Genomic DNA, 12,363 nt, shown 5'->3' with positions numbered 1-12,363 from the left:
ATGACGCAGGATTGCATGTATGTTCTTTAGTCTGACTGAAAAACTCTACTTAGAGAAAAATGGCTATCCTCCTGTTGTGATCCAACAGAATTTCAAAATAAAAGTCAACAAGGTTATTAGTTAACAAATAAGCCTGAACATCAGTAATTTTTGAACAGGTTTCTAAAATGCTTAAATTATTTCAATCTTGTCTCTGTTTTATTAATAGTAAATCAATGAATATATGTAAAAAAATAACAGGACACATCTTTTTTGCTTAAAGTCAATATTTACTGTTAATAATTTGTTCATCAATTATAATCTCTACTCAAAATTATCATGACATGAGAGAATTTTTTTAGATTATCACCAATATGAAAAACGTTTGCTACCCCTGCTCTCTACGGTTTCCTTCTGCATTTATCTTTGTATCATGAGAAAACTTAAAAACATATAAATTAGAGACAAGTGGGCCACCTGGTACTTTAAACTTGCTCCACCATATTGTCATGCTCCAACATATTGTCATGTTGACTTTGCATTCCAGTGTACTCAGGGTAACTTTTAACCTCTTTGCTAATAAAGTATCAATACCTCTACTTCAAAAAAAAGTTCAATGACTTGCACTTCCATGTGAGTTTTTTAAGGGAAGTATAGTTGCCTTAACTGTCTCAAATAGATGACCCTTTAATTTTAAACAGCTACACTGAGTTAGATTCTCCCACACACGGAAAAATATTCTCAATATCCACACTGTTAAGATTGCTCAGGTCCTTGTATGTTTCAATCACTTCCATTGTCACTTTACTGAAGTCCAATGGATATAAGCCTATCCTATCCAACATTTCCCAGATAGAAACATAGAAACATAGAAAATAGGTGCAGGAGTAGGTCATTCGGCCCTTCGAGCCTGCACCGCCATTTATTATGATCATGGCTGATCATCCAACTCAGAACCCTGCACCAGCCTTCCCTCTATCCCCCCGATCCCCGTAGCCACAAGGGCCATATCTAACTCCCTCTTAAATATAGCCAATGAACTGGCCTCAACTGTTTCCTGTGGCAGAGAATTCCACAGATTCACCACTCTCTGTGTGAAGAAGTTTTTCCTAATCTCAGTCCTAAAAGGCTTCCCCCTTATCCTCAAACTGTGACCCCTCGTTCTGGACTTCCCCAACATTGGGAACAATCTTCCTGCATCTAGCCTGTCCAATCCCTTTAGGATTTTATACGTTTCAATCAGATCCGCCCTCAATCTTCTAAATTCCAACGAGTACAAGCCTAGTTCATCCAGTTTTTCTTCATATGAAAGTCCTGCCATCCCAGGAATCAATCTGGTGAACCTTCTTTGTACTCCCTCTATGGCAAGGATGTCTTTCCTCAGATTAGGGGACCAAAACTGCACACAGTACTCCAGGTGTGGTCTCACCAAGGCCTTGTACAACTGCAGTAGTACCTCCCTGCTGCTGTACTCGAATCCTCTCGCTATAAATGCCAGCATACCATTTGCCTTTTTCACTGCCTGCTGTACCTGCATGCCCACTTTCAATGACTGGTGTATAATGACACCCAGGTCTCGTTGCACCTCCCCTTTTCCAATAATCTGTTTTCCTATTTTTGCCACCAAAGTGGATAACTTCACATTTATCCACATTAAATTGCATCTGCCATGAATTTGCCCACTCAGCCAACCAATCCAAGTCACCCTGCATCCTCCTCACAGCTAACACTGCTGCCCAGCTTCGTGTCATCCGCAAACTTGGAGATGCTGCATTTAATTCCCTCATCCAAGTCATTAATATATATTGTAAACAACTGGGGTCCCAGCACTGAGTCTTGCGGTACCCCACTAGTCACTGCCTGCCATTCTGAAAAGGTCCCGTTTATTCCCACTCTTTGCTTCCTGTCTGCTAACCAATTCTCTATCCACATCAATACCTCACCCCCAATACCGTGTGCTTTAAGTTTGCACACTAATCTCCTGTGTGGGACCTTGTCCAAAGCCTTTTGAAAATCCAAATATACCACATCCACTGGTTCTCCCCTATCCACTCTACTAGTTACATCCTCAAAAAATTCTATGAGATTCGTCAGACATGATTTTCCTTTCACAAATCCATGCTGACTTTGTCCGATGATTTCACCGCTTTCCGAATGTGCTGTTATCACATCTTTGATAACTGACTCCAGCAGTTTCCCCACCACCGACGTTAGGCTAACCGGTCTATAATTCCCCGGTTTCTCTCTCCCTCCTTTTTTAAAAAGAGGGGTTACATTAGCCACCCTCCAAACCTCAGGAACTAGTCCAGAATCTAATGAGTTTTGAAAAATTATCACTAATGCATCCACTATTTCTTGGGCTACTTCCTTAAGCACTCTGGGATGCAGACCATCTGGCCCTGGGGATTTATCTGCCTTTAATCCCTTCAATTTACCTAACACCACTTCCCTACTAACATTTATTTCCCTCAGTTCCTCCATCTCACTGGACCCTCTGTCCCCTACTATTCCCAAAAAATTATTTATGTCCTCCCTAGTGAAGACAGAACCAAAGTAGTTATTCAATTGGTCTGCCATGTCCTTGCTCCCCATAATCAATTCACCTGTTTCTGTCTGTAGGGGACCTACATTTGTCTTTACCAGTCTTTTCCTTTTTACATATCCATGAAAGCTTTTACAGTCAGTTTTTATGTTCCCTGCCAGTTTTCTCTCATAATCTTTTTCCCCTTCCTAATTAAGCCCTTTGTCCTCCTCTGCTGAACTCTGAATTTCTCCCAGTCCTCAGGTGAGCCACTTTTTCTGGCTAATTTGTATGCTTCTTCTTTGGAATTGATACTATCCCTAATTTCTCTTGTCAGCCACGGGTGCACTACCTTCCTTGATTTATTCTTTTGCCAAACTGGGATGAACAATTGTTGTAGTTCATCCATTGAAACAAATTTGTTCCACATGAAACAAATAGACATTTGGAGAATTAGTTTAGTGAATCTTCTCTGTTTTGGAATGGCTTGTTTTGCTGTTGCTGTCTTGTTGTTGTTGTTTGTGTTCTGTGGAACATTGTGGGCATGCTATGTTGACACTGGAATGTGTGGCAACAGTTGTGGGCTGCTCCTAGTGCAAACAGTGTTAATGTAAACAATGCATTTCACTGTATGTTTCTATGTGCATGTGTCATTTGATCATGGCTGATATATTTTCCCTCTCAACCCCATTGTTGTACCTTCATCCCATAATGTTTGATACCCTTAATAATTAAGAATATATCATGTCTACATCAAATGTACCAATGGAAAGTTATATTTAGACTTTCAATTGAAGACCAGTAATGTACACTGTACTCCTGATGTGGCCTCACCAGGCCTTACACAACGGAAGCCTGATTGTCTACTTTTGGTATTCAATTGCCCAGCAATAGATCATTGATTGAGATTGTGAATAGCTGCGGCTCTATGCCAGTCCCTGTAGCATTCCATTAGTTACACCATTAGCCTCCCTACCAGAAAGTGACTAAATTATCGTTACTTTGTCTTTTTTGTAGGTTAGCTATGAGAAGTATCATTCTTAATCACTTGTGCACTATTTTGTTTAATGATGTCCTGTGTGGCGTTTTTTCAAAAGCCTTCTGAAAGTCCAAATGCACCATTACCATTACTTATCACTTACCTACTGTAGTAGTACCTAAAAATAACAAGAGTTGTTCAACATAACTTCCCTTTATAAGTTCCTGTTGACTGTGATTAGTATAATTATAATTTTATGAATGTTCTTCAATATCTTGCATCAAGCAAGTTTGTTTGCAGTTCCCTGTTTTTTTTTAAACTTTTGTTCCTGTAATAGTGGGGTTATCTTTGCTACCTTCCAATTTGTGGGAAATGCTATGGTATTTTGGAACTTGACATCCAGTATCTCCATTGCCACTTGACAAAATTTTGGAGTGCATTTCATCAGATCCTGAATGTTTATTGGCTTTCAGTCCTATTAATTTTGCCAGGGCTTTTAATTTGAAACTAATGCTCATTTAGTTGATTTGCTTATTCTCTCTGGATTTTTTGCTTTTCACTATTTGTGGGAGATTTTTGTTGCCTTCCATGAAGAAGGGTAGTATTTATTTGATTAATATTTGTTTTGCAGTTTCCTTTTTCTTCAATTAAAAAAAACCCTGCCTCAGTTTCTAGGGACCTTATATTACATTTTGATCATCTTTTATTAAAGAACTTCCTATTAGATTAATTTTGTAGTATATTTCTCCTATCCTATTTCTTAATCTTTCTTTACTGTATTCTGCGAATTTCCCAATCCCATGGCTTACTGCTGTTTTATGGCTTATTACAAGGCTTTTTCCTTTACCTAAAATTATGCTTTATTTTTTGCCATGAATGCTTCACATTTGAGATTTTGTAGCTTGAAGGGATATACAGTGGATATCAGTTAATTGGGACACATCGGGACCAGTACACTTTGATCAAATTAAGCAGTTGCCCCAATTAGCCGTAGTTTCATGGAAATAGATAAAAAGGTACAAAAAAGAAAGACTACCATTTCACTGAATATTTAATTTATGCACAGTTCCTATAAAAAGTATTCACCCCCCTCTTGGAAGTTTTCATGTTTTATTGTTTTACAACATTGAATCGTAGTGGATTTAATTTGGCTCTTTTTGACACTGAACAACAGAAAAAGACTCTTTTGTGCCAAAATTGAAAACAGATCTCTACAAAGTGATCTAAGTTAATTACAAATATAAAACACAGAATAATTGATTGCATAAGTGTTCGCCCTCTTTAATATGACACACCAAATCATCAGTGGTGTAGCCAATTGGTTATAGATGTCACATAATTGGTTAAATGGAGATCACTGTGTGCAGTCAAGGTGTTTCAATTGATTGCAGCATAAATACACGCGTATCTGGAAGTTTCAACTGTTGGTGAATCAGTATCCTAGCAAAAACTACACCATGAAGACAAAAGAACACTCCAAACAAGACTGCGAAAAGTTTATTGAAAAGCACGTCAGGTGACGGATAGAAGAAAATTTCCAAGTCACTGAATACCCCTTAGAGTACAATTGTCAATCATCAAGAAATGGAAAGAATATGGCACAGCTGTAAATCTGCTTAGAGCAGGCCTTCCTCAAAAACTGAGTAACCATGCAAGAAGGGGAGTAGCGAGGGAGGCCACCTTTGACAACTCTGGATGAGCTACAAGCTTCAGTGGCTGAGATGGGACAGACTGTGCATACAAGAACTGTTCCATCAGTCACAGCTTTATGGAAGAGTGACAAAGAGAAGCCATTTTTGAAAAAAACTCACATGAAATCTCAGCTAGAGTTTGTCAGACCTACTGAGTTCCTGCAGCATTTTGTGTGTCGTATTGCCAGTTGTTTCTTAACATTGGCACACCTCATCCAGTTACAATGGAAAACCATTGATGGAGAGCCTCTTCAACATCTGGATTGTTACCTTCATTCTTTAGTTTTTTGGATATTTCCTGTAATCCCTCATGTAATGCCCATTCTTCTTGAGTTTATCCCGCTGATGTGTCAAGCTTGCAACTGTAGATTTCAGCATTCCAGTTATCTCTGCGTGTGCCAGTTGACAACAAGTGGTATTAGGTTTATGGCTTTTAGTTTGGTCCAGTAGGGTAAATTTTTTTTCGACATATCTTTTTGTGCAATCTTGGTAAGGGTTTAAAATATTTTAAAGTCAAAATCAAAAACAAAATGATCAAAAATCACTCTATTTTGAATTGGTGTCTTTGGCTCAAATGGATAACATAACACAAGCACATGCAACAGACATTTAAAAATTGTTTGCTCTAAGCATACCTCATGTCTATTGGCCATACAAGTGCACACGACTGGCACTATTGCAAAACTGTTCGGCAAAACCTCATCTCTTGATTAAGTGGCATAGTGTCTCAGATATGTAAAGGTTATCCTGGCGACTTTCTCAAGTAGCTTTTGTTCTTTAAGAGTTGTCTCAAAAAAACAGCAGCCCTGATTAACAAATGGCCTAATTAGCCAAAATCCACCTTGCAAACTTGGCGTTAATTCATTAATTTTTAGCCATTGATAATGAACTATCATAGCTTTTGTAGTCTACAAAAAGACAACTTGTGCTTCATATCTCTGTAGTTTGCTTTGATTAGATTTCACACTTATGAAAACTATTATTGAAAAAAAGCTTTACGGGTTTCCCCCGCCATCTGAAGGTAGAGCGTTTCTATGAAACGGTTCGTAAGCCGGAATGTCGTAAAGCGAAGAAGCAATTACCATTAATTTATATGGGAAAAATTTGTGAGCGTTCGCAGACCCAAAAATAACCTACCAAATCATGCCAAATAACACATAAAACCTAAAATAACAGTAACATATAGTAAAAGCAGGAATGATGTGATGAATACACAGCCTATATAAAGTAGAAATACTTTTCCACAATCATTGCCGCACTGTTCTCCGTAGCGAAAATCTCACGCAAGTGCTCTCGGCAGAAACACTCTCTCCAGTAACCTTTAAGCTGTGAAGCTGCCAAATCATACCAAGTAACACGTAAAAATACACAGCCGATATAAGTAGAAATAATGTATGTACAGTGTAGTATCACTTAGGGGAATCGGGAAGACATCATAGTCATAGTCATAGTCATAGTCATACTTTATTGATCCCGGGGGAAATTGATTTTCGTTGCAGTTGCACCATAAATAATAAATAGTAATAGAACCATAAATAGTTAAATAGTAATATGTAAATTATGCCAGTAAATTATGAAATAAGTCCAGGACCAGCCTATTGGCTCAGGGTGTCTGACCCTCCAAGGGAGGAGTTGTAAAGTTTGATGGCCACAGGCAGGAATGACTTCCTGTGACGCTCTGTGCTGCATCTCAGTGGAATGAGTCTCTGGCTGAATGTACTCCTGTGCCCAACCAGTACATTATGTAGTGGATGGGAGACATTGACCAAGATGGCATGCAACTTAGACAGCATCCTCTTTTCAGACACCACCGTAAGAGAGTCCAGTTCCATCCGCACAACATCACTGGCCTTACGTATGAGTTTGTTGATTCTGTTGATGTCTGCTACCCTCAGCCTGCTGCCCCAGCACACAACAGCAAACATGATAGCACTGGCCACCACAGACTTGTAGAACATCCTCAACATCATCGAGCACACTGATGATGGTATTAGGCTGAGTGGTTGGAGGTTGGGGTGGTGCAGTGGCCCCCACCCTCCGGACAGCGAACCGATACCGATCTGCGAAGAATGCAGGGGTACAGCGGTAGCCGGGACGCACCCAGCACATTTTTAAGAAAAAAGCCGAAATAAACAAGCTAATTAATTAGATGCCGCCCGGCACGTAAATGTCGGGCCAGATCAGAGGCAACTCAATCAGCAATCGCCTGTGATCTGGGCTGACATTTATGTGCTGGGTGGCATCTAATTAATTAGCTTGTTTAATTCGGCTTTTTTCTTAAAGATGTGCTGGGTGCGTTTAGGCCACCGCTGTACCCTTGCATTCTCCACGGATCAGTATCTGCGGCCCGGGGGTTGGGGCAGTGGGACACTGGGGTGTCGTCTGTTTCCATCAGGGCAGGGAGGTCATCTTCTATGTCTGCCTGCCTTGATGTTGAAGGTCGAGGCTCGTCGTCTGCTGTGGCTGATGTGGAAGGCTTGCTTGACTGCTTAGCCTCGCACATTTTTAGATCATACAGTTCTTTGTAAGCACTCAAACCATCCTGCAAATATGCCCTAAACTGACGTACCCTTTCGAACTTAAAGTCGTACTTTATCATTGCAGCGAAAATCTCACGCAGTTGCTTCACGTTCAGTTCCTGGACGACTTTGCTTTCGGTCCGTTTGCTACTGTACTCGGTTTCGATTGTTATCCTTTCCTCTTCCAATTGCATCAGCTCTTCATCTAGCAGTTCTTGGTCATGAGATGCCAAAACCTCTTCAACATCATCTTCGTCAACTTCCACAAGCCAAACTCACTTTGTCCTTACTTCGTTCACCACGATTGAAACGCTTAATTATGTCTAGTTTTATGCTAAGTGTAACACCCTTACGAGCTCTTTTAGGCTTTTCCGATACCTTAGAACTCATCTTGCAAATGGCTGCTCACAGGCATGTGTTTAAGCAATGCCGGCGAGAATGCCATTCCGAATCTGGGGGAGGAGCGGCTGCTCGGGGCGCGCGCTGCTTTTTATCGCGCGCTGCCTTTTTTCATAACAGTGAAAACACCTTCTGTTAGTGAAAACAGGGAACTAATGTAGGTCTTTCGTAACAGTGAGGTTTTGTAAAGCGAACGTTCGAAAAGCGGGGGACACTTGTAATATGAATTTGTTCCATCCTTGCATTATATACCTTCACTCTTTTCCTAAAAATTGATTTCAGCGGTATTTTACTTTTTAATATAAATATTCTTGCCAATGTTAGGAACATGGTTTTCATTACATTGTTGCTCCTAACTGGCTTCTTGAGGATCATCAGTGCTGAGCACCAATGCTTACAGGCACTTTAATCAATTCTTACTGTAAGTTTTGTTCAGGAATGGGAGCAGAAGCTAATATTGTCCTCCCTAAGACAGGAGCACAAATTCTAATTTAATGTGTCTACTGCTTCTGTGCCTGATTAGTTACTTTAGAATGGGGGTGGAGATCAAGGACAAAATCAGGTTTTCTTGATAAACACTGTACCAATGGAGCTGAATGCTAAAGTAGTTTTTTGCAAAAAATACTTTTGAATATTGTGGCTTGAAACATTTAGAAATGCTGCATGATTTAAGATTTTGAGATTGCAAAATATAATTTAAAAGGATGAAAATATTAAAATTATTGACCTTTTCTCTTTTGTCATGGCAGCTGGTTGGTGGAGAGTTTGATTTGGAAATTAACTTCATTATTCAGGATGCGGAAAGTATAACGTGCATGATTGAACTTCTTGAACACTGTGATGTCACCTGCCAGGCAGAGATTTGGAGTATGTTCACAGCTATACTACGCAAGAGTGTACGGAACCTGCAAGCAAGCACGGAGGTTGGCCTTATTGAGCAAGTACTGATAAAGATGAGCAAAGTGGATGACATGATAGCAGGTATGCATTCTGTATGCCAAGTATGATTCTAATAGTGAAGAATTTTTTTAAAAATGGTGTTATTATTTTATGTTTAATTAACAAACATTTCAAAGTACATTGGTAGAATACAGTTTGGAGACTGTGATATCTTGCTTTTTAATGCAGATGGCAGGGCAGTTTAAGAAGATATGCAGGAGTGAACTATTAAATCCCATGGGTCTACTCTTCCATTCATTAATATTATGGTTGATCTTTTATTTGAGAGCCACTTCCCATGGATATCATATTTCTTGATTTCCTTAATATCAAATAGCATATTTGTCTGTCATGAGGAGGTATATTGAGAGCACAGTTTAAAAATTAGTGTGGAATAATAAACTTCATTATTTGGGACAAGGAAGTCGCATGGAATCTTGACGAAACACGAGCTCAGTTACAACTGAATAATCTCAATGTTGGAAAGATATGAAAGTCTTTATGAGGCTACAGAAGAGATTTACTAAAGTGATTTAATTGTTGGAGGTCAGCAGCTGGAAGATAGACTGGAGGGGTAAGGATTTTGATCTCTGTGATTGAGAGAGGATGTGACAAGAGTTATTTAAAATTTTGAAATATAAATAATGGCTTTGATGGAAGGTTCAAAAAGCTGATGAGCACTCTTAAAATGATTAGGAAATGAACCATTAGGAAGTTGATAAGAGCAGTGAATTGATAGAATCAAGAATACATTTGTGAGGTTGGGGTATAAGTGAGGTAGATTCAGTCGTGGTGTTCAAAAGGGAAATAGACAAATACTTGCAGCCATGGATACTTTTCCTTTCAAGTAGTTATCTCGTCTCCTTTTGAACCCTGCTACTGAATCAGCTTCCATTTTTTCCCCTACCTCAGGCAATGCCTTCCTGATTGGCTTGAGAATGACAGTAACTTCATTACAATTTTATAGAGCTAGAAAGGATTTGAAGAACCAAATGGCCTCCTCTGTACCTTTTTGTGAAACTATTTTGTATTCCTGTATCATTGTAAGCATCTTGGCAATAAAGTAATCAAAAATCAAATAACGTAGTTGCTAGAAATCTGCAATTAAAGTATAAAAGTGCTGTAAATATTTATGTCAGGTAACATCTGTGAAGGAGATTACAGTAAATGTTTAGCTGTGTGACCTTCCGTCAGAACTCAACAATGAAGCAATTATGCTTTCTTTATCTCTATCTCTATCTCTGTCTCTGTCTCTCTCACTCTCTCTGCCCCCTCTCTCCTCTCCCTTCTTCCTTCTCCCTCCGAGTCTTTAATACCATTTTTCTTAGTCCCATTTTTCCATCTCTTTGTTTTTTATTTCACCTTCAGCGTCTTTTACTTGTTTCCATTCAAGTGTTGTCTTCAATACCTGATTGTTTATTTTCACCTAACACTCCGAGAACCAGGATAGGCCAGTTTGTTGAACTAACTCTACCATTGAGTAGGATTATGGTTGATTATATATTTCTTAAGTTCACTTTCTTGCTCTCGTCCATAATTGTTGATTTCATTATTGAATTTTGGAATCTGTTTTATTTTTAAGTAAGCTGAAGGACTCTACCCAACACCTCTGTGGCAAAGAGCTCCAAAGATTTACATTAAACAGAAGAGATGCTTCTTCATTTCTGTCTAAAATAGTTGTTCCTTATACTGAAACCCTTCCCCGGTTCTGAACGCTCTCAGGAGAGGAAACACCCTCCTCCCATTTATCTTGTCTAGCCACCGAAGAATTGTACGGATTTCAGTAAGGTTTTATCTTGTTGTTTTACTCTCCATTAAGTAGTCACATTCTGCTTAATCTTTCCTCCTTGTCTGGGATCATTGTGCTGAACCATCTCTGAACTGCCTCCATTGAAATATCTTTAAATAGAAGAGCCAAACCTGTTCATGGACCCTAGATGTGATCTCACAACGTTGTAGTAAAACTTCTCCAATTTCATACTTCAGCTCTCTTAGTTTAGGCCAGCATTTCCCTATTATCTGCTAGCCTTGTCAGCTAGTTTTATGTTCTACCTGCAAAGACATTCAATTCCCAAAAGCAATTTTTTTCTGAAAATGGCAAAATAATGAGGATGTAGGAATGGATTGAATAGCTTGTCTCCTGCAGAGAAATAATTTTGTAAGTGTGGTAAGAAGCAAAACTTAGTGGTTGAATTTTACCAGTTTGAATTGTTCTAAAACAGATTTTATGAATTTGATTCAGTACTTGTGCCTGTGATATTCTTAAAATGTCATAGTTGGATGCATCAGCAAGGGGGATGAGGCTGAGTATAGGGCTACGGTGGGAAACTTTGTCACATGGTGTGAGCAGAATTATCTGCAGCTTAATGTGAAAAAGACTAAGGAGCTAGTGGTGGACCTGAGGAGGGCTAAGGCACCGTTGACCCCTGTTTCCATCCAGGGGGTCAGTGTGGACATGGTGGAGGATTACAAGTACCTGGGGATACGAATTGACAATCAACTGGACTGGTCAAAGAACACTGAGGCTGTCTACAAGAAGGGTCAGAGCCGTCTCTATTTCTTGAGGAGACGAAGGTCCTTTAACACCTGTCGGACGATGCTGAGGATGCTCTACGAGTCTGTGGTAGCCAGTGCTGTCATGTTTGCTGTTATGTGCTGGGGCAGCAGGCTGAGGGTAGCAGACACCAACAGAATCAACAAACTCATTCGTAAGGCCAGTGCTGTTGTAGGGATGGAACTGGACTCTCTCATGGTGGTGTCTGAAAAGAGGATGCTGTCTAAGTTGCATGCCATCTTGGTCAATGTCTCCCATCCACTGCATAATGTAAACACAAAATAATCTGCAGATGCTGTAAAAGATCAAAGCAACACTTTCAGTATGCTGGGTGAACTCAGCAGGTCGGGCAGCATCAGTTAGAAACGATGAGTCGACATTTCGGGCCGGAACCCTTCGTCAGGACTGAAGAATGAAAGATGGGGAAGGATTTGAAGAATGCTTGTAGCGTCAGTTGATAGACCAATAACTTGAAAGACAAAGGGGTTGGGGAGGGGAAACATTGACGTCATAGCCCTGAAAACAATGGGTGGTAGAAGAAGGAGGTAGAAGCATGAGGGAGCTGGGGAGGGGGTAGAGTGAAATAGGGATAGGGGAAGGGAGCGGAGGGAATTACCGGAAGTTGGAGAATTCTATGTTCATACCAAGGGGCTGGAGACTACCTAGACGGTATATGAGGTGTTCCTCCTCCAACCTGAGTTTAGCCTCATCATGGCAGTAGAGGGGGCCATGTATGGACATATCTGAATGGGAATGGGAAGTAGAGTTGAAGTGGGTGGCTA

At 39.9% G+C, this 12,363-nt stretch overlaps 1 protein-coding gene across 9 annotated transcripts in view; it reads left to right on the top strand.

Moving 5' to 3' along the window:
- nbeaa (neurobeachin a) overlaps positions 1-12,363 on the top strand; it is a 908,137-nt gene that overhangs the window by 172,973 nt on the left and 722,801 nt on the right. For all 9 annotated transcript variants that reach the window (XM_072262897.1, XM_072262901.1, XM_072262905.1 and 6 more), the window contains one exon: positions 8,838-9,069. In XM_072262897.1, the coding sequence (XP_072118998.1) occupies positions 8,838-9,069 (232 nt within the window). The remainder of the gene's footprint in view (positions 1-8,837; positions 9,070-12,363) is intronic.

The sequence above is a fragment of the Mobula birostris genome, chromosome 7 (assembly GCF_030028105.1).
Source record: "Mobula birostris isolate sMobBir1 chromosome 7, sMobBir1.hap1, whole genome shotgun sequence".
Lineage (NCBI taxonomy): Eukaryota > Metazoa > Chordata > Chondrichthyes > Myliobatiformes > Myliobatidae > Mobula > Mobula birostris.
The sequence above is the reverse complement of the archived record's forward strand: the minus strand, read 5'-3'. Positions and strand labels throughout refer to the sequence as shown.